Source organism: Mandrillus leucophaeus, unplaced genomic scaffold, assembly GCF_000951045.1.
Source record: "Mandrillus leucophaeus isolate KB7577 unplaced genomic scaffold, Mleu.le_1.0 Scaffold103, whole genome shotgun sequence".
Classification (NCBI taxonomy): domain Eukaryota; kingdom Metazoa; phylum Chordata; class Mammalia; order Primates; family Cercopithecidae; genus Mandrillus; species Mandrillus leucophaeus.
This window is the reverse complement of record NW_012098432.1, coordinates 365,995-389,680: the sequence shown is the minus strand read 5'-3', so window position 1 is coordinate 389,680 and position 23,686 is coordinate 365,995. Positions and strand designations below refer to the sequence as shown.

General features: G+C 39.8%; 1 protein-coding gene across 3 annotated transcripts in view; it reads left to right on the top strand.

Moving 5' to 3' along the window:
• The window catches only part of PTGER3 (prostaglandin E receptor 3 (subtype EP3)), a 211,258-nt gene that overhangs the window by 165,328 nt on the left and 22,244 nt on the right, over positions 1-23,686 (top strand). The window contains exon 8 of one of the 3 annotated variants that reach the window (XM_011977624.1): positions 575-630. The exons of the other annotated variants lie outside the window; for them this stretch is intronic. Coding sequence (XP_011833014.1) covers positions 575-630 — 56 coding nt within the window. Of the gene's footprint in view, positions 1-574; positions 631-23,686 lie in introns of those variants that run through there. 3 annotated transcript variants of the gene reach the window in all.

Genomic DNA, 23,686 nt, shown 5'->3' with positions numbered 1-23,686 from the left:
GAAATCAAAGTGTCAGCCAGGGCTGTGGTCTCAATTGAGGCTTGAGATCATCTTCTAAGTCAGCAGGAAAGTGGTGATGCTGCTGCTGCTGTTGCTCCTGCTTGTCTCTTTTGTCTCTTTTAAGGTTTTACCAGATTAAGTCAAACCCTCCCAGGAAAGTTTCCTTTTTAATTAACTCAAAATCAATTGACTAGCAGACTTGATTGCATCTGGAAAATACCTTTGGCAATATAATGTAACATAATCATGGGAGTTATAACCCATGATATTCCCAGCTTCTGATCACACTCCAGGGGAGATGATCACATAGCTCGTGTATACCAGGGGGTGGATATCTTGGAGGTTATCAGAATTTTGTCTAATTCAGAGGGCACTGAGACAGATAAATAAGAATCAGGGTGTCCCAAACAACAGCATTACACCTAAGTGTCTCAAAATTACTTAGGATGGTAAAATTACTGGGGATGATATAATTGTGTTCTGATCCTTTTGTTTTTTCTTTTTTTTTTTTTTTTTTGAAATGGAGTCTTGCTTTGTCGCCCAGGTTGGAATGTAGTGGAACAATTTCTGTTCGCTGCAACCTTCACCTCCTGGGTTCAAATGATTCTCCTGCCTCAGCCTCCCAAGTAGCTGGAATTGCAGGCATGCACCAAAATGGCTGGCTAATTTTTGCATTTTTAGTAGAGACGAGGTTTCACCATGTTTGCCAGGCTGGTCTTGACCACCTGACCTCAAGTAACCCACCCACCTTGGCCTCCCAACGTGCTGGGATTAGAGGTATGAGCCAATGTGCCTGGCCATGTTCTGATCTTTTAATGATGGCAACATTTAGTATTATAGAGCATGAAAATGTCAAAGTCACAACTCTAAAATGTTTTTATTTAGAAATATGTGCCTATTAGAATTTTAGTTACTAGTATTATTTAAGAAAATCGGACTTTTTATAATAACAGGTCAACATTGTAATTCCAAGCTAAAATGAGTGAGTAATTGCTTTAGGCTTGTAATTTCAGATTAAAATCTTACTTGGAACATTTAAGAGAACTTCAGATTCATCACATCTATAAATTTAATTTATTAGGATTATAAGAGTGACTTAAGTTCTTGGGAAGTTTCTTAAGTTGCCTAACTGGTATACTTAAAAAGAAAATAAAAATATATTACACTAATAAATGTGCTTAAATATTTAAGGAATTTAATTAAGTAGTGAAATCTTCCTTCAAAGTAATTATAAAATTTGCTATATTTATGAATGTATTAATAAGATTTATAAACTAACATAAAACCTTAAGAACAAGAGTTTAAATAAATTGAACACTAATTTTGCACCAAAGTTATGTTAAATAGGTTTTTTTCTAGGCATAAAAACTGCCCTCAGGAACATAAAAATACTCACGTTCAACAAGTTTCAACTGTGCTATTTTGTATGACCTTTGTCAAGTTACTTAACTTCTCTTAGCTTCAGTTTCCTCATCTACAAAATGGGTATCATCATATTAACTTTTAGGGTTCCTGGAAGGGTTGAGATATTTTGCATAAAGTGGTTGGAACATGTAAGGCCCTCAATAATGAGAACTCAAAGAAAAAGAGATTAGAGAGCCCAAGATGATAGATTAGAAGCCACTCAGGTGTGCTGCTCTCAGAGAGGGAACAAAAGGGCTAGTGAACACTGACCCTGCAGGCCAAACATCTGAGAAACCACACTGGGATCCATCAAGGCAGCAGGGGGCACATAGCAGAGAAAAGCAAAGCTGGACACCAGCCTATCTTGGCTTAGTGTGAAACCAGGAGAACCTCTCCCACATAGTAGAGGGTGAGTGAGTGAGAGCCCCCTAGAAGATTCGCACTCTCCACAGGGACCAGTGCAAGACCGGGAATGGGAGAATCCCTCTGGCCCCCCACACTCCCATCTGTGATAATAAAATGAGGTAGAGAGCCACCTGGTCATTTTGCGGAGGCAACTCTTGAGTCCAAGAGGGTCTCTACAAGCCTTTGGCCCCAAAGCAGACCAGCACTGGCACCATAGCTCCAATAGAGGCCACAGATGCAGTGTCTGGGAGAAATAAGATTGATCTATCCTCACCTCATTGGACAGTACCAGCTTCCAGCCCAGTGGTGCTGCTTCTTCCTGAACTTGGCCAGCAGCCATAGCCTCCTGCTGTCCCAGGAAGCACCCAGATAGCAGAACAAGCAATCCCACCCACCTCCACCACTGAACCAGGTGGAGAAAGCCTGCTAGAGCTTCCAGCCCAACAGTCCCACTTCCGCGTAAACTCAGCCAAGGGTGCAGCATTCTGTTGTCCTGAGAAATACCCAGACAGTAGGGTGGGTGACACCACACACCCATGCCAGTGGTAGCCAAGGGGGGCAATGCCTGCTAGATCTTCAAGCCCAGAAAACCCTCTTCTGCCTGAACTCAGATAGCAGGCAAAGCCTTCCATCGTCCTGAGAAACACTGAGATGGCAAGATGGGTGACCCTACGAATCTGTAACACTGGAAGCCAAGTGGGTAATGCTTGCCAGAGTTTCCAATTCAGAGGTTCCACTTCTGTCTAAATTTGTTGGGGGTGCAGCTTCCTGTTGCCCTGGAAACACCCAGATGGCAGGGTGGGCAACCCCACCTACCCCTGCCTCTCATAGCAAGATAGGCCACACCTGCTAGAGCTTCCAGCTCAGTGGTTCTGCTTTTGCCTAAACTCTGTAGACAGATGCAACGTTGTGTTTCCCTGAGAAACACTCAAACAACATATTAGGGCCAACCCAGCAAGGAAATGGCTTGTCTGCTAACTGCATACTCTGCCTAAGGAAGTCCTGTGGACGAGAACACCCAACAAAAGAAACACAGTCATAGAGACAGTAATTGGAGGGGTCTCTTCTAAGACCCAGGAGCAGACTATAATTGAAGCCAATTGTCTAATCTCACCAAGAACCACAGTCAAACCCTCAAGGGCACCAAAAAAGGTAAAAGCAAAAAGCCCATCCAAAGGACTGCAACTTTAAAGACTGAAGAAACATCAGCCCACATTGATGAGGAAAAAACAGTGCAAGAACCCTGACAACAGCAACAAAAAAAGGCAAAAATGTCTTCTTACTTCCAAATGACCACACTAGTTCCCCAGCAAAGGTGGTTAACCAGGCTGCAGTGACCGAAATGTCAGAACTAGCATTCAGAATATGGATAGAAATGAAGATCATTGATATTCAGAATAAAATTGTATCCTAATCCATGAAATCTAAATAAAATAATAAAACAATACAAGAGATGAAATATAAAATGGCCATTTTAAGAAAGAATCAAACTGAACTAATAAGAGTTGAAAAACTCACTTTAAGAATTTCATAATACAACAAGTATTAACAGCAGAATCAACCAAGCTGAGGAAAGAATCTCAGAGCTTGAGAGATTGCTTCTCTGAAATAACTCCATCAGACAAAAATAAAGCAAAAACCATAAAGAATGGATAAAACCTCTGAGAAATATGGGATTATGTAAAGATACCAAGAGATCAAATCTATAATTCATTGGCATCCCAAGGAAAGGGAGAGAAAGCAAGCAACTTGGAAAACATATTTGAGGTTATCATCCATAAAATTTTTCCAAGTCTCACTAGAGAGGCCAACATTTAAATCCAGGAAATGCAGAGAACCCCTGAAAGACACTATGCAAGACAACCATCCCCAAGACACATAGTCATCAGATTCTCCAACGCTGAAATGAAGGAAAAAATGTTAAAGGCAGCTAGAGAGAAGGGGCAGGTCACCTACAAAGGGAATCCCATCAAGCTAACAGTGGAACTTTCAGCAGAAACTCTACAAGCCAGAAGAGACTTGGGGGTCTATATTCAGAATTCTTTTTTTTTTTTTTTTTTTTGGACAGAGTCTTGCTCTTTCACTCAGGCTGGAGTGAAGTGGCGCGATCTCAGCTCTCTGCAACCTCCACCTCCTGGGTTCAAAAGATTCTCCTGCCTCAGCCTCCTGAATAGCCGGGATTACAGGTGCCCAGCAGCATGCCTGGCTAATTTTTTTATTTTTAGTAGAGACGAGGTTTCACCATGTTGGCTAGGCTGGTCTCGAACTCTTGACCCCAGGTGATTCACCCACCTCACGCTAGGGTTACAGGCATGAGCTACCTCTCCCAACCTCAGCATTCTTGAAAAAAAAAAAAAAAGAAATTCCAACCAAGAATTTCATATCTAGCCAAACTAAGTTTCAAAAGCAAAGGAGAAATAATATCATTTTCAGACAAGCAAATGCTAAGGGAATTTGTTACTGCCTTGCACTGTCACTAAAGGAGTACTAAATATGGAAAGGAAAGACTGTTACCAGCCATCACAAAAGCACACTTGAGTATATAAGCCATTGACACTATAAAGCAACCACACAATCAAGTCTGCATAATAACCAGCTAACAATATGATTACAGGATGAAACCTACACATATCAATTTTTTTTTTTTTTTTTTTTTTTGAGAGGGAGTCTCACTGTCGCCAGGCTGGAGTGCAGTGGTGCAATCTTGGCTCACTTCAACTTCTGCCTCCCAGGTTCAAGTATTCTCCTGCCTTAGCCTTCCAAGTAGCTGGGACTACAGGTGTGCACCACCACACCCAGCTAATTTTTGTATTTTTAGTAGAGACAAGGTTCCTCCATGTTGACCAGGATGGTCTTGATTTCTTGACCTCATGATCTGCCCGTTCGGCCTCCCAAAGTGCTGGGATTGCAAATGTGAGCTACTGCGCCTGGCCACACATATCAATATTAACCTTAAATGCAAACAGAATAAATACCTCAATTAAAAGGCACAGAGTGGCAAGTTGAATAAGAAAGCAAAACCCAATTATATGCTGTCTTCAAGAGATCCATCTCACAGAGAACGACACCCATAGATTCAAAGTAAAGGAACAGAGAATAATTTACCAAGCAAATGGAAAACAGAAAATAGCAGGGGTAACTATTTTAATTTCAGAAAAAAGAGACATTAAACCAACAATGATCAAAAAACAAAGAGGGAGGCTAGACGTGGTGTCTCACCCCTATAATCCCAGCACTTTAGGAGGCCAAGGTGGGAGGATCATTAGAGTTTGGGAGTTCGACACCAGCCTAGCCAACATGGTAAAACTCCATCTGTACTAAAAATACAAAATTTAGCCAGGTGCTGTGGCTTACACTTGTAATCCCAGCTACTCAGGAAACTGAGGCATAAGAATAGCTTGAACCTGGGAGGTAGAGGTTGCAGTGAGCTGAGATCATGCCACTGCACTCCAGCCTAGGTGACAGAGTGAGAGTCTGTCTCAAAACAAAAGAAAACAAAACAAAAAAAGAAGGACAGAAGGGCATTACATAATTATAAAGTGTTTAATCCAACAAGAAGATCTTAGTATCCTACGTATATATCCACCCAACACAGGTGTACCCAAATTCATAAAGCAAGTACTTACAGACCTATGAAGAGATTTAGATAACCACACAACAATACTAGGAAATTTTAACACCCCATGGCTATATTAACCATATCATTGAGGCAAAAATACTAACCAAGATATTCAAGATGTGGACGCAACATTTGATCAAATGGACTGAACAGACATCTACAGAACACTCTACCCCAAAACAGAATATACATTCTTCCTATCTGCACATAGCACATACTCTAAAATCAACCATTCAATAGGACATAAAGCAATTCTCAGCAAACTAAAAAACAAACAGAAATCATACCAACCACACTCATGGACTACAGCACAATAAAAATAGAAATCAATACTAAGAAAATCACTCAAAACAATACAATTTTATGGAAATTAAACAACCTGCTTCGGAATGACTTTTGTGTAAATAATGAAAGGAAGGTAGAGATTAAGAAATTCTTTGAAAGTAATAAGAACAAAGAAACAAAATACATAACTAAGGAAGTGTTAAGGGGGAAGTTTATGGCATTAAACACTCATATAAAAATGTTAGAAAGATCTCAAATTAATAACTACGATCACAATTAGAGAAACTAGAGAAACAAGAGCAAACCAATCCCAAATCCAGCAAAGGACAAGAAATTACCAAAATTAGAGCAAAATAAAAGGAAATTGAGATGCAAAATAAAATACACAAAAGATCAATGACTCCAGGAGTTGGACTTTTGAAAAAATCATTAAGATAGACCATGAGCTAGACTAATAAAGAAAAAAGGAAAGAAGATTCGAATAAACATAAACAGAAATGACCAGGGGTACTTTACCACTGATCCCATAGAAACACAAGAACACCTCAAAGATTATTAGGAACACCTCTGTGCATACAAACGAGAAAATCTAGAAGAAATATATGAATTCCTGGAAACATATAACCTTCCAAGATTGAACCAGGAAGAAACTGAATCTCTGAACAGACCAATAACATGTTTGGAAATTGAATCAGTAATAAAAAACTTACCAACAGGAAGAAGCTCAGAACCGGATGGATTCACAGCCAAATACTACCAGACTTACAAACCTATGACCTCCATAGGTCTGTAATGAAGAACTAGTACCAATTCTATAGAACTATTCCAAAAAACTGAGGGGGAGGGACTCCTCCCTAACTCATTCTATGAGGCCAACATGATCCTAATACCAAAACCTGGCAGACACACAACAAAAAAAGAAAACTTCAGGCCAATGTCCTTGATGAACATAGATACAAACATCTTCAATGAAATACTAGCAAACCAAATCCAGCAGCACAACAAAGCTTAATCCACCATGATGTAGTAGACTTTATCCCTGGGATGCAAGGTTAGTTAAACATACACAAATAAAAAAAAGTGATTTATCACATAAAAAGAGCTAAAACCAAAAACAACATGATCATCTTAATAGGTACAAAAAAGCTCTCCATAAAAGTCAGCATCCCTTCATGCTAAAAACCCTCAACAAACTTGACATTGGAGGAACATATTTCAAAATAATAAGAGCCATCTATGACAAACGCATAGCCAGCACCATATTCAATGGACAAAAGCTGGAAACTTTTCCCTTGAGAACTGGAACAAGACAAAGATATCTACTCTCACCACCCCTATTTAAGATAGCACTGGAAGTCCTAGACAGAGCAATCAGGTAAGATAAAGAAATATAAGGCATCCAAATAGGAAGAGAAGAAGTCAAGCTATATCTGTTTGTAGATGATATGATTCTATACCTAAAAAAACCCATAGTCTCTGCCCAAGAGCTCTTAAATCTGATAAACAACTTCAGCAAAGTTTCAGGATACAAAATCAATGTACAGAAACCAGTAGCATTTCTGTACACCAACAACATCCAAGCTGAGAGCCAAATCAAGAATGCAATCCCATTCACAACATCACAAAAAGAATAATATATCTAGGAACACAGCTAACCAGGGAGTGAAAGATCTCCATAATGAGAATTACAAAACACTGCTCAAAGAAATCAGAGAAGACACAAACAAATGGAAAAACATTCCATGCTCATGGATAGGGAGAATCAATATTGTCAAAATGACCACACTTCCCAAAGCAACTTACAGATTCAGTGCAATTTCTATCAAACTACCAATGAAATTATTCACAGTATTGGAAAAAAATTGTTTCAAAATTCATACGGAACCAAAAAAGAGCTTGAATGGCCAAGGCCATCCTAAGCAAAAAGTACAAAGCTGGAGGCATCACATTACCTGACTTTAAACTATGCTACAAGGTTACAGTAACCAAAAGGGCAGGGTGCTGATACAAAAACAGACACATAGACCAATGGAACAGAATAGAAAGCCCGGAATTAAAGCCACAGACCTACAGGCATCTTGTTTTTGACAAAGTTGACAAAAACAAATAATAGGGAAAGGACTCCCTATTCAATAAATGGTGCTGGGATAACTTGCTAGCCATATGCAGATGATTGAAGGTGGACCCCATCTTTATACCATATACAAAAATCAACTCAAGATGGATTAAAGGCTTAAATATAAAATTCACAACATGAAAACCCTGGAAGATAACCTAGGAAACACCATTCTGGACATAGGCTCTGGCAAATAGTTTATGAAGACACCAAAAACAATTGCAGCAAAAACAAAACTGGACAAATATTTTCTCCCATTCTCCAGTTTATCTGTTTACTCAATTGATAGCTTCTCACAGCAAAAGAAACTATCAATTGACTAAACAGACAACCTAGAAAATGGGAGAAAATGTTTGCAAACTACACATCTAACAAAGGTCTAATATCTAGAATCTATAGGGAACTTAAACACATTAATAAGCAAAAAACAAACAACCCCATTAAAAAGCAGGCAAAGGACATGAACAGACTCTTTTCAAAAGAAGACATACACATGGCCAACAAGCATATTATAAAATGCTCAACATCACTAAGTAGCAGAGAAATGCAAATCAAAACCACAATGAAATACCATCTATACCAGTCAGAATGGCTATTATTAAAATGTCAAAAAACAACAGATGCTGGCAAGGTTGTAGAGAAAAGGAAATCTTTATACACTCCTGGTGGGAATGTAAATTAGTTTAGCCATTGTGGAAAGCACTGCAATGATTCCCCAAAGAACTTAAAACAGAATTATCATTCAACCCAGCAATCCCATTATTGAGTATGTGCCCAAAGGAATATAAATCATTCTACCATAAAGACTCATGGGTGCTTATGTCTATTGTAGCACTATATACAGTAGCAAAGACATGGAATCAACCTAAATGCCCATGGATGGATATACAACATGGAATACTACATAGCCATAAAAAGAACTAGATCATGTCGTTTACAGCAATATGGATAAAGCTGGAGGCCATAATCCTAAGCAAACTAATGCAGAAAAAGAAACCTGAATGCCACATTCTAACTTATAAGTGGGAGCTAAACATTGAGTATATATGACCATAAAGAAAAGAACAACAGGCACTGTGTCCTACTTGAGGTTGGAGGGTGGGAGGAAGAAGAGATTTGAAAAATTCCCTATCATGTACTCTGCTGATTATCTGGATGAAGAAATAAACTGTACACTAAACCTCTGTGATGTGCAATTTACCTGTATAACAAACCTACACATGTACCTCTACACCTAAAATAAAATTAAAAAATAAAAAGAAGAAAAAAGAAATTGTATTCTTCTCCTAAAACAAGGACACAGGCCTTTTTTATAGTCTACCCATACCACTTTAAAAGTTCAATCTTCCATATACTTTCCTAAGTACTGATTAGTTTGTTACCTTTCTAGGCACAAATGATGTTTAGAGAATTTGAATGTCAACAGCAGGAGAGTAACCTGTCAAACCCCAGGGATATTGATCACACCCTTCAGATCTTAACCAGAAAGTGGCTGAAGGGAAACAATTACAAACCCATGTCTCATTTTAGTCCTTAAAATTGAGACATAGAAGGCAGAAAGTCAGCATCAGTCTCCAAGGACTTTTTGCAACCAGTATTTCTGTGCCAACATCTTAGGCCAAATTATTGGAATGAGGTTTAAAACACTAGCGGAAGGGAGAAGCTGAGTATTCCCTCTAGGCTAATAGTTGCCTGGTGAAATGTCACTGCATTTGTGTCAGAATGTGCAGAGGAATGCAATCCTGTCTGGGCAGAAGGCAAATAGAAAACCCAAAGGAGAGCTGATTCAATCACTCTGTATGATTTAAAATGTGTTATGGGCAGCAGAGATACTGATCCACTTTTCCCAGGTTCCTATATTTGGGGACTGAAACTGCTGTTTCAAAGAAAAAGAAAAACATGAAATGAATTATTCTGAGCACTTATACAAATCTTTTAGTGTGCTCAATTTCTCCTGAGAAAATGCAGTGATTTCATGACAGCTCTGGAAGGGAACAAGCAGAAGTATAGAAAGGGGTATGGGGAAGTGTCAGAGAAAAAGAGACAGAGGGAGAGATGTAAAGAGATAGAAAGGAGGAATATAGAAACAGAGAGAGTCTCAAAGAAAGAAAAAAAGAAGGACAGATTCGGAGACAAGTTGTGAGGCAAGACCCAGACAGAGAAAACAAACACAAAGAAGTAATATTTAGAACACAGAGAGGCCTAACACTGAAAACCAACGACATAAAAACAAATGAAACACTGAAAATATATATATAATTTTTAAAAACCCAAGGAACCAGCCAGAGTTGCTGGGGAGAGAAAAGAGAGAAAGGAAGATAACCCATGGCAACACGCAATTGAGTCAATATTTATTGAGTGCCCACAGAGAGCATGGCAACCTACTGGAACTTAAATAGAAATAAATTCAATTCTCTCCAGTCCTGAAGGGTGGGGAAGCTCAGGTCTGCCGTGCTGCCTAGGGGCTGAGGAAGTGTGAGTGCATGCAGATCCGCACTGAGCTCTGCTTGCTGCAGTTTGGCCCCAGCTCCACTTCCTTGGTTTGACCTGCAACCTTCTTCCCCAAATTCCATCGAAGAAAAACAAATTGAAGAGACACAAAGGTTTTTTGTGTGCTTTTTTGTTTTGTTTTGTTTTCATATTTGTAACATCAGGTCTAAAACAAGTACTATTATTAGTAGTAATGCCATATTTCTTTATGAAACATAAAAACCTGGAAACTAGATGTTTTCAAAAGAGAAAAGTTGAAATTTTAAGAAGAGACCAAACAAGAGACCACTTTCATTAGGTATCTCCCCTCCCAGGTCCTGACATACATAATAATACATAGTATTTTAAAAGCACCAAAACCCCAGCCTGGCCAATATGGTGAAACCCTGTCTCTACTAAAGATACAAAAAATTAGCCATGCGTGGTGGCACGTGCCTGTAATCCCAGCTACTCAGGAGGCTGAGGCAAGAGAATCGCTTGAACTCGGGAGGCGGAAGTTGCAGTGAGCTGAGATAGAGCCATTGCCCTCCAGCCTGGGTGACAGGGCGAGACTCCATCTCAAAAAAAAAAAAAAAAAAAAAAAAAAAAAAGCACCAAATCAAAACCTCACAAATCACCACTAAAGAACTTATCCTTGTAACCAAACACCACTTGTTCCCAAAAAAACCTATGAAAAATTAAAATAAAATTTAAAAAATCTCTCTTATTTTATACAATTTCGTCTAGAAAGTAGGTTGTAAGAATATCAGAGTACACAGACACATGTCTGATCAAAATGTCTCCAAAAAACCTACAGAAAGGGAAATGTAGTCTGTTATATGACTCACCATGTCCATGAAATAAAAATAAACCATGATTTATAAGAAATACAACCATTTCCGGCAGTGGGTACTAGAAAATAGATTTGCAAGGAAAAGACACAATAATCAAAGATCATTATGCTCTGTCAATGGACCATCCCCATTCAGACCAAACTATCTGGTAAACCTAAAGAAAGAAGGCACATAGCAGAATAATTTGTGGAATATTAGCTTATTAATTCTTCCTTTATTTTCCTATCTCACAACTGGAATTTTAGAACTGCTCAGCCTCTAGGATTTTTAGAGTGGAAAACCAAAAGATACTTAAAAGAGATTTTTGTTGTTGTTGTCATTTGAGAACTTCTTGAAGAAACTATACTACTGTTATCCTGAGGATGCAGGACAGAGAGAATAACTTCAGAAGCTTGGGAAGAGGGAGCTATGTCTCCTGAACCAAAAAGAGGGTCAAGGGCCCAGGCATTTCTCAGTAGCAGAATATCACCCCAGGGAGGTGGTATGTGGTAGTGGAAAGGATCACACAGTCTGGAACAGATTCTCAATGGTACCCAGTGGACCAAGGACCAATGACTACATCTCAGATGATGTGGCACTCCCTATAACTAACTTTAGGAATTCAGCACAACTCTATGGTGTGGCAAGTCCCAGTAGTGACTTCAGTTGAAATCTCCACCACTCTAGCAAAATAGACTATGAGAACAATTTTAGTTAATTTTATTAAAAATGAGCTATTTCATATATACTTGAGTTTGTGATCTAGATGCCATATATGCTGCACAAACTTTGGCATCAAATAGAATGAGGTCTGAGTTAACTTTTGGTTATCTTACTTAATTTCTCCAAGTCTTACTTCTGTCATCTGTAAATGGAGACCAAAGGTAGAATTTTATTCATTTGTTATTATAAGCAGCAAGCAATAGGTGTATGCTCAGGGCTTAGTCCAGTACCTGGAACATAGTTAGTGTTCAGTAATGGTTGTTATTTTTATTCAGTTTGAAAAATGTCTCACTCTACTAAGAAGTCAAGTGAAATTTTAACACAAAGCTTATACGTAATTATTACGGAGGGAAACACCATCATTTATGTACAACTGTTTACAAGATTTAAAAATAAAAACTATTAATAGTTCTTCAAGAGAAATACCCCTAACCATTACAGGAAGAACAATATGAACATACAACCAAGAAAAACACCAACCGTCTCCCACAACTTTCTCAACATGGGGCCATGCCCATTCAGATCAACGTGTCCAATAAACCTCAAACTCATGGGAAAGAAAAATTTAAAAAGCAATTCAAACCTGTAATATGGCAATGGCTTTTAAAAAGTCAACTGTCCGCCGGGCGCAGTGGCTCAAGCCTGTAATCCCAGCACTTTGGGAGGCCAAGACGGGCGGATCATGAGGTCAGGAGATCGAGACCATCCTGGCTAACACGGTGAAACCCCGTCTCTACTAAAAAATACAAAAAAACTAGCCAGGCGAGGTGGCGGTCGCCTGTAGTCCCGGCTACCCGGGAGGCTGAGGCAGGAGAATGGCGTAAACCCGGGAGGCGGAGCTTGCAGTGAGCTGAGATCCGGCCACGGCACTCCAGCCTGGGCAACAGAGTGAGACTCCGTCTCAAAAAAAAAAAAAAAAAAAAAAGTCAACTGTCAAACTGTCACCTTTCTTTTCCTTTTCTTCCCTCCCTTCCCTCAACACAATCATGTTTGAGGCCAAAGCTATTTATAATTCTTAGAGTGACTGACTTTAAAAGGCTTTTGACAAGCAGTCTAGTGACCTTGATGAAAGTATCTTAATCTAACAGATATACTTCTCAGATGGAATGTGGGAGGGGAGGGCATACATTAACTTTTGGTAAGCTAAAATAGCACCTTGAAAATTGAATGACCCTAGATATGGATTTAATAGTTGTACCCATTTCAGGTTATAAAAGTCCTAAGATTAAAAAAATTTGCAAGTTCAGCTCAGGATAGAAGAAGGCTGATATTTCTGCATCTAATGTATGCCTCTAGCTCATTAGGTAATAAGGTTTGCATTCACATTAAAATTCTTAGTGTGGTTTCAGGCTCTCCTCATTCTTGCTTTCCTCTACCCTTCTCAAATGATTTGGGACTAATCATTGGTTTCAGTTCCCTCACCAAGGGGCCCATGGCAAAAAAATCATGACTTAACAATTCAACAAGCATATCTTGAGCCTTTGTTATGAACTCAATGCCAGGGATACTGACATGGACATAGTCTCTGCTGTCAGCCCTATCTCAAAACTCTGACAGAGGCTTCTCCAGTTATATAGTTTGGATATTTGTCCCTGCCCAAATCTCATGTTGAATTGCAATCTCCAGTGTTGGAGATGGGGCCTGGTGGGAGGTGTTTGGTTCATCCAGACAGATTCATCATGACTTGGTGCTGTCCTTATGATGGTGAGCAAGTTCTCATGAGATCTGGTTGTTGTAAAGTGGGGCACCTATCCACCCCCTACTGTCTCTCTTGCTCCTGCTTTCGTTATGCCAAGTGCCTCCTCCCACTTCATCTTCCACCATGAGTAAAACCTCCCTAAGGTCTCCCCACAACCCAAACAGATACCAGAACCATGCTTGTATGACCTGCAGAACCGTGGACCAACTGAACCTTTTTTAAAAATAAATTACCCAGTCTCAGATATTTCTTTAGAGTCATGCAACAATGGCCTAATACAGAAAATTGATATTTAGAAGTGAGACATTGCTATAAAGATAGATACCCAAAAATGTGGAAGCAGCTTTGGAACTAGGTGATAGGAAGATGTTAGAAGAGTTTGGACATCTCAGAAGAAGACAGGAAGATGAGGTAAACTTTGCAAATTTTCAGAAACCCATTAAATAAATGGTTGTGACCAAAATGCCAATAGTGATATGGACAATAAAATCCAGGCTGAGAAGGTTTCAGACTGAAATGAGGAATTATTGGGAACTGGAACAAAGGTCACCCTTTTATTCCTTAGCAAAGAATTTGGCTGTATTGTATCCACGCCTTAGGAATCTGTGGAAGTTTGGACTTGAGAGTGACAACCTAAGGTATCTAGATTGAAGGAAGGAAGGCATTTCTAAGCAGCAAAGGGTTCAAGATGTGGTCTGAGTGCTTCTAACAGCCTATGTTCAGATACCAGAGCACAGAAATGACTTAAAATTGAATTTATATTTAAAAGGAAAGCAGAGCATACATGTTTAGAAGATTTCTCAGCCTGACCATGTGGCAGGGAAAAAAAAAGCATTTTTCTGGAGAGGAATCCAAGAGGCTGCAGAGAAACCACTTGCTAGAGGAATTTGCATAAATAAAAGGGAGCCAAGTGCTAATAGCCAAGACAATAGGAAAACAATTTTAAAAGCATTTCAGAGATTTTTGAGATAGCCCATCATAGAATCAAATACCTAGGAAGGAAGAATGATTTCGTGGGCCAGGCCCAGGGCTCTGCTGCCCTGCACAACCTCAGGACAATGCTCCTTGCATCCTGGCTGCTCCAGCACTAGCCATAGCTCAAAGGGGCCCAGGAGTAGCTCAGGAAACAGCTCCAGATGGTGCAAGCCATAAGTACTGCTGGCTTCCACATGGTGTTAAGCCTTCAGGTATACAGAGTGCAAGAGTGGTGGAGGCTTGGCACCATCCACCTAGATTTCAGGGAACATATGGAAAAGCCTGGGTGTCTAAGCTGCTTATCAGGGCAAGCCCTCACAGAGAACCTCTATTCGGGTAGTGCAGAGAGGAAATGTGGCATTGGAGTCCCCACACAGAATCCCCACTAGGACATTGCCTAGTGCAACTGTGAGAAGAGGGCCACCATCTTCCAGACTGAAGAATGGTAGAACCACTGGCAGTTTGCACCCTCAGTGTAGAAGAGCTACAGACATGCAACTCCAACCCATGAGAGCAGCCACAGGGACCGAACCCTGCAAAGCTACAGACCAGAGCTGGCCAAAGGCCTTGGGAGCCCACACCTTGTACCACTGTGTCCAGAAAGTGGGGTATAGAGTCAAAGGAGACTATTTTGGAGCTATAAGATTTATTGACTGCCCTGCTGGGTTTCAAACTTGCGTAGAGCCTGTAGCCTTTTTCTTTTGGCCAATTTTCCCCTTTTGGAATGGGAATGTTTACCCAATGCTTGTACTCACATTGTATCTTGGAAGTAAATAGTTTTGACTTTTCAGGCTTATAGGTGGAAGGAACTTATCTCCAGATGAAACTCTGGACTTAGACTTTAGATTTGGAACTTTTGAATTAATACCAGGGCAAGTTAAGATTTGGGGGTACTATAGAGAAAGCATGATTGTATTTCACAGCATGAGAAGGACATGAGATTTGAGGGGTGGAGAAGAGGAGTGGAATGATATAGTTTGGGTATTTGTCCATGCCCAAATCTCATGTTGAATTGTAATCCCCAATGTTGGAGATGGGGCCTGATGGGAGGTGTTTGGGTCATGCATGGAGGCAGATCCCCAGGGCTTGGTGCAGTTCTCATGATAGTGAGTGAGATCTGGCAAAATTTCGTTGTTGTAAAGTGAGACACCACCCCCACCCCGACACACATATGCTCTATCTTGCTCTTGCTTTCACCCTATGAAGTGTCTTCTGTTTTGCCTTCCATTATGAGTAAAGAAGGTACAAGCATGGCACTGGAATGTACATCAGGTTGTAATCTGTGAGACGGGCTCATTTATTTAAAAAAAAAAAAAACGAAAAGGAGATTTAATTGGTTCATGGTTTGGCAGGCTTTACAACATGGCACTGGTATCTGCTTGGCTTCTGGGGAACTGGCTTCTGGGAAGCATGAATGGCCTAATATGCCCAGCTTCTTACAGATTTCTTACATTCAGTCTTGTCTACCACCCAATCTACTGAGCCACTTCCTGTGGCTCCAACAACCTCCCACTATGACATGGTATTTTTTCTCTCCTGTATGGTTACAGAGCAGTTATAATTCAAGATTTATGAACTTTTGAAGTTCATTCTTCTGATGATGATTGGAACACATGCATGAGTTTCCACTAATGTTTCATTTTGTAGAATAGGACTTCCATTTTTATTTTGACTTCCATTTTCATTCTTGTTCTAGATGTCTTCATGATTTTCTAGACCCTTCCTAAGAAGAGTTTCCTTTGACTCAGACTGTCCTGCCTCTCTGGAGATGAGGCATTATTATCCAGAGCACAATCTTAGTGGCTATGATCTTTCTATCTGCACACAAGCTTCCCTAATGACATCTGTTTGGATTTCTGTGTTCTATTTGTACATTACTTTGTGCCCACCTCCAGGGGAACTCAGCTACTAGAAGTTAAACCAACCAAACCCATGGATGAATATTTTGGTAAATAGTACTTGTTGAATGAAGGAATAAAACATTTATTTATTTATTATTTACAACATGTGAGCTTGTAAATAATAAACAGACATTGTGTCATATTCTAAAGCTATGGAGATAAGATACAAAACCTACAATCAACAACTACAGTCTCAAAGGGAAAACAGTAAGGAAACAGACAATTATAGTGATTTATAACTATAAGTATCAGAAGTATTCAGAAACACCACGAGCATAGAGAGGAAAAGCCCAAGTCTTCTTATGAAAGTGAGGGTGGGCATCACAGAGGTGAGGTTCGAGTGAAACTGTAAAGGTGACATAGGAGTATACTAGATGAACTAAATGGTTGCTGGGAAAAACGGGACTGGGTGAAGGTACACAGATTGGAGGCAGTGGGAACAGTGTTTGTAAAAGCCTGGGATATACAACAACATGGTATATCTAAGGTATAATAACCCCGGATGTTTTGCTTAGGAGTTTGACTTTTATCTTATAGGCCAAAAACAGCAAATAAAATTAATCTGGAGGGCCTACAGACCCCTGCCTCTCACGATATTTAGTAATGTATATTGTGGATGAGGAAGACAGGACTGTGAATCAAATGCTGTCTGTTTGCAATCTAAGCATAGATAAATTTGAGCCACTGAAGGATTTTATTAATCTGTAAATAATGTACCTGCAAGTTTCTGTCGCCACTGAAGGATTTTATTAATCTGTAAATAATGTACCTGCAAGTTTCTGTCTTGCCACTCCAAGTAGGAGAGCTTCCTTAAGATCTAGTCCGGCCTCATGGGCATATTTAGTGACTATGTCAGGACCTTTATCTTTCCAGACTGTTTTTTTTTTTTTGACAAAGTCTCGCTCTGTCACCCAGGCTGGAGTGCAATGGCACCATCTCGGCACTGCAACCTCTACCTCCCAGGTTCAAGAGGTTCTCCCACCTCAGCCTCCCAAGTAGCTGGGACTACAGGCACCCGCCATCACATCTGGCTAATTTGTTTTTGTAGTTTTAGTAGAGATGGGGCGTCATCATGTTGGCCAGGCTGGTCTCAAACTCCTGACCTCAAGTGATCCGCCCCCTCGACCTCCCAACATGCTGGGATTACATGTGTGAGCCACCATGCCTGGCCCAGACATTTTTAATTGCAAGTAATCAGCCTGTAGATTTCCTTGAAGATTTTGATACTTGCCCTCAAAGAATATTAAATTATGGAAGAGGAATAAGTAAAAAAAAAATATGAATAGTGTGATAAGCCATAATAGAGGTACATTCTTAAAAGCCTGCAACACAGAGCAGAGAGAAAAAACTCTACCTGGATGATTAGAGAACTCTTTATCAAGTAAATAATACAAGAGCCTTGCATGACAAGTTAGAACTTTTAGAGGTGGAGAAGGGAATTTGCAGAAGAGGAAACAGCCTGAGCTAAGAGCACTAGCATGGGGGTGTCTGTGGTCTATTCAGGAAACAGCAGAGAGTTTTGTATTGACAGGGTGGTGGTGAACCAGGACTGGTGGCAGATATATAACTGTAAAGGCAGGTTGAGGCAATTGTGAAAAACTTGTATAACATGCTTTGAGCAGAACTGTTTCTTAGACACACCTCTGATGTGGTAAGGAGAACAGGCTCTAAGTTAGCATGGAGACAGAGAGAGTAGTTTAAAATCCAGTTAAGGCAATCAGAGCAGAGAAGCTGATCTGGAAGTAAGAGCATGCACCCCCTATCCTGCTGCCTGGGAAAAATGCAGAAGTCCGGGTTGGAGTTATAGTTCCATTGCAAACAGCCTACGATTCAGACTGCGGGAACACCTCAAGCAATCTCAGCCTGATAGAGCTGCCAGTGCCCTCTGATGGTGGCCCGTTTGATGGCCAGAAATCAAGGCACCATCTAATTCCTCTTCCCTATCCCAAGGTCTTACCAAATGCTTGTCTGCTGTGATAACTGCTGGAGCCACAGATCTTCAAGACATTGGTCTTTCAATCGAAAAGCTCATAGTCTCATCATTCTGATGTAAGACACAGAGATGAGCCCATCATTATAACATGTTTGGTCTGTGCAATAAGAAAAATATGCATAAGACAGTTTGTATAGAAGGATGATTAACTCAGGACTCGGGGGCTTTGTTGGTGGTTTGATCTCTAGGTTGGTGGTGAAAATATACTCATAGAAGATGTAATTGGCCTCTGAAATAAGATTAGGACTTCAGAAAGTAATTAATAGGAAGGCTTTCATTAAGACCAACATGGGTTATTTGGAAAACTGAAAGTAAGTCTCTGTTCTAGAAGCGTCCACAGTTGGCACAGATTTTGCAGTGGCTCTTCTGTGGAAGTCTTAATGATACCCAATGTTTCCTACAGTGCTTCACTCAGCAAATATGTATTAGGCATCTTCTACAGGCCAAGCCCTCTGGTCAGCAATGTGGTATAGGACCCCCAAGGTGCTTACGGCCAAGCGTTAAGACAGGCGTTCAGACAGAAGGATATGAAGGGGTGCTTTCTTTAAAGTTCAAGTTGTACACAAGAAAGAGTTGGCAGCAAAGCGAAACAGGCTTTACATGGAAGGGAGCAGTCAAGGAACGCTTCCCAGAGAAGGAAGTGCTTGAGTCGAACTTTGAAGAACAAATGAGTAGGAATTTCCCAGATGACAGTCCAGGAAAGGTGTGGCATCTTTGTTTCTGTGATGTGGCTCCAGATGAGTGTCTTCCTGCCTCTATGGTCATGTCATCACTGCTCTTCTCTTCCGGCTCCTCCTCTTCCCACTCCTGCTGTGATTGATCCCTCAAGGTTCTGTGCTGAGTCCTCCCATTAGTTCTTGGATTTGTCCTTTCCCTCCATGTCTTCATTCACATCCATGACTTCCACTAACACTTGTGAGCTTCAAACTTCTTAGTAAGTAAAGACCCCACATTGTCAAGTATGGGACATTTTACCCAGGAAGTCAGCCTATCTCTAATGAAACATGCTCCAAAAATAACTTACTGTCATCTCTGTTGTCCCACCCATCTTTTTGTGGCCTGATTTTATAAGTCAAGAACCTTGAAGAGATCCTTAGCTTGCTTCCTTTCTATTCCCAACGTCTAGTGCCTCTCCAAGTTCTGCAGTGCTCTTAAATTCTTCTTTCTGTGTCCACTACTAATGCCTTAAATGGGTCCCTCATAATCTCCTGCCTGGCTGATTGCAGTCACCTCCTAATCTGTCTCTCTATTTCCAGCTCACGCTCTAAACCTATCCTTCCTCACTACTGCTAAGGTGGTATTTCTAATCAGCAAGTCTGATTTTGGATCATATCCCACTTCACCACACCCCTACTGCTTATGATATTCCTGTATTCGTGATAACCTTTGGAATTAGGTCTCAGTGCCTTAGAGTGGTAGACAAACCTCTCCTGCTGACCTCACCAGTAGCTTTATCTGTTGTCCTCTCCCTCCAGGAATTCTCCAGGAATTCTAAATGGATTGTAGATCTCCCAAAACATCATGTTGTTTCATACTTTCTTGCCTTGAAATGCTATCACCTAGAATGTTTTCCCTGTCACTCTTTCCACGTGACACTGTCGCGTCCCTTTCCTTGACTCTCCCTTCTGGATAGATGGCCACTTTCTTTTCTGGACTGCTTCTGGAGCAGGTATTCTGAACTATCTATTATAATGCCACTTTGCAAAAATCAAAGAAGCAATATGGCGTAGTAGTTAGGAAAAAGCAACCAAATCCTAGTTCTGACACTTACCGGTGTGAACTTAGGCAAGTTATTTAATCTCTCCTTGGCTTAATTTCTATAAAACTCACCTATAAAATTGAAATGATAATAGTATCTGCCCCATAAAGTTATTGTCCAGTTAATGTATATAAAGCGCTTTAAACAAAAATGTACTTGGCTTAGAGTAAGAGTTACATAAGAATTTGCTGATTGCCAACTGTGAGCATCTCGATTTGAGGAAATTATATCTTATTCATCTCCATGTTCCCAGGGCCCAGCACCAGTGCCTTACACAGAGTATATGTGGAACAAATGTTTGTTTATAGAGCAACGACTGAATCTCTGGCTTTTCCTTTCCCTTGGTGTAAGACCCAGTAAATCCCAAAGTCATGCTGATTTTCCTTTCCAATGTCCTCCACATTGATTTCTTTTTTCCTATGGTAAGTGTCACAGCTCTTTCATTTATTCAGCAAAAAGTTATTAGTCAACAGTGTGCAAGGCATCCTAATTGCTAGAGATAACCGCTGTAAACAAGACAGATTCCTTCTGCTTATGGACATTGCATTCTAACAGAGGACACAGACGTGAAATAACAGCACGTTAATTACCTGATCAAAAGAGTGATATATATAATAGGAGTCTTGGGGAGGTCAAAAAATTTCTCTTAGATAAAAACTTTGACTAATATATTTTTAAAAACTAGAAGTAAATAGTTAGAATAAGGTGGTAAAAGCTGTGGTGGAGAGTGACCGAGGCAAAGAGAATGGCATGTGTAAAACTCTGAGGTAGGAAGAAATTTGACATGTAGATTTTTAGTTCCGCATGTCTGGATTATTGCTACAACTCCTACCTGATTTCTGTAAAGAGTGATCCTCCCCACTGCTCTCATATTAAACTTTCCCTTATGTAGATTGCCTGCTCAAGAATCTTCCATGATTCTCCTTTGCCTACTGAATAACATACTAATTCCTGAGTTGTTTTTCATGTCCCAATATAATATGGGTTTCAGTGATTATCCAATTTTATCTTCCACAAATCATCTACATCTATACTCACCATAGCCATCATGAACTACTTGATATTCTCCACATGTTCTTTATGTTTTCCTACCTTTCCACCTTCGTTCAGATTGTTATTGCTACCAAAATGCCTTTCTTCTCTGTTCCCATCCATGCTTGTTTCACACACACAAAAAAATCCATTTGTTATATATGTGATGTGCCTTGATATTTTCTATTCTAGTCTATTACATTCTAGTTCAGTTTTTAAGACAAGTAAGCAAGATGTAACCCACAGAAGTGATTTCATAACTCACGAATGGATCTTGACCCAGGATTGAAAACATTGTCCTAAATAGCTTTAAAGATTTTTTTCATGATCTATGATTCTTGAAGAGAGTTGGCTTTAGTAGAGTCAAAATTTTCTTCTAGCAGTAGAATCCTCTAACCAGCTACATCTGGATTATTAGGCTTCTGTATTCTCTGAAGACAGGACAGTCTTCAGAGAATTCGGCCTGAATGCATGATCAATGGGGAAGCAAATCATACAGATCCAAAGCACTCTGAGGATGCTTAGTAATACATCTTAATTTGTAGGTGATATCACACTTTGCTATTTCAGTCCTGCCAATGATCTGAAGTTGCTAATTGTATTGAACTGTTCCGGATCACATATTGGGCAAAGATGAACATGGGAGAGTACTTGTCCCAGCTGAAATTGAGAAAAAAAAATCCTCTTAGCAAATAAATCCATAGCAACTAGATGCAGCTGTAGCTCATGTTATGGCCCATCATCTCTTTATCTAAGACAGAGAACCTGGGCACCGGCCCCCCTTCTTTAAATAAACTACCACCAAGCCTCTTGACTTTACATCCTACAAGTGTCTCCGATCTGTCTTCCTCTCTCCAACTTCCCTGCCTCTCCTGGAGTTCAAGCCTCCTAAATGTTTATTTTGCGATCTTTCTTAGTGTTTCACACAGTGAAAGATCTATTGTGCTATCCTCCTACTAAGAACCATTCAGTTATCCCCTGTTTGTTCCCTTAGGAGAGGGTCCAGTGGATAGTACATAAAATTGCTTGCAAAGCCCTTCCTGATCCATCCTCAGTAAGCTCTCCTGTCTCATTCTTACTCCCTTCTTTCTTCTTTTCCTCCTCCTTGTCTTCTCTCCCTCCATTCATCTTCTACCTTCTGATCATTAAAAACAAAAAGGTTTGTGCCTCAAACACTTCATGTTTGTTTTCTTTGGTTTGGTTTTCTGGTCTAGAACATTCCCTTCTTTATTAGACAACTCTTATCCTTACTTCAAAACACATCTTGGATATTTCATTCCTTGAGTTTTCTAAGTCAAAGCTATGAGACTCTCTCCTGTCCTCCCTTAATTCCCTATATAGTTCACCATTACACTATATCGAAATTATCCATTCACTTCACTTCAACAGTGTGAAAGCAGGACTTTTTCAGCACAATATCTCTATTGCCTATCACACAATAAGAGGACCCTGCAGTGTCCAGCTAAGCTGGTGATTTGGAGATAAATCTGCCTAAGCCTGGGATGAAGTATCTGTGAATTATTTTGACAGCAGATGTAAGTCATGATCTCTAAAGAACTTACCAGTTACTATTAATATTTTTTTAATTTAGTATGTTTAAATCTCCATTTGTTTTATGTATCTCATTTCATAAGTTCAAGAGTGGGTGAAAAAAAGAGGTGCTAATTTTGGTTCCCTAAAATTCCAATATTTCAGGGTAATCTCTCTTAGACACTAACTTTTACTTCTTACCAGGCCCACCCTGGCCAATATATAGATCCTCAGATGAATGGGGATTTCACAACAGTTTTATTCATTTATTCTCAATCATCCACTTTTCATTGATTAAACAACTACTAAGTGCTAGATACTGGAAATTCTAGATGATTAATATGTCATCCCTCCCCTCAAGACCTAGTCCCTGAGCTCCAAGGAGGGAAGGGAACAAACAGGTAAGCTATTATGAAATAGAAGTTCTTATGTAAACTTTAACAGCCAAAGAGTTCCACAGAAGCATAAAAATGTTAAGAAATGAGAGTTTGCTTTCTGGAAGAAAAAAAACAAGTTTTACGAATGATAAATATTCTGAGAGGGAAACACACAGCAAGCTGCAGATACCATACAGAGAAGTTTGTTTTTGTTTTTTTGCTAATGGAACCATGAAGATTGTCATTGTATCAGCTCACATTTAGTCAGTGCTATTTCAGTTAATTCTAATTGATTCTTTTCTCTTTAAGTTTTATTTATGTTTGATTGACACACAATGATTGTGCAAATTTATGGAGTAAAATGTAGATGTTTCCCTTTATAACTGAAAAGCGAGTAGCCTAGCAAAGTCTACGCATTTCTTCAAAGGCATAAAAGCAAACATAGCCAAGGTGATGCAGCGTTTAGTCATGGGTGGTCAACACTTACAGGTTGTGCTGATTATTAAACTTTGAATGTTAATGTGGATGCTGCTAATGCTAACACCAGAAAATTAGAAATGCATTCT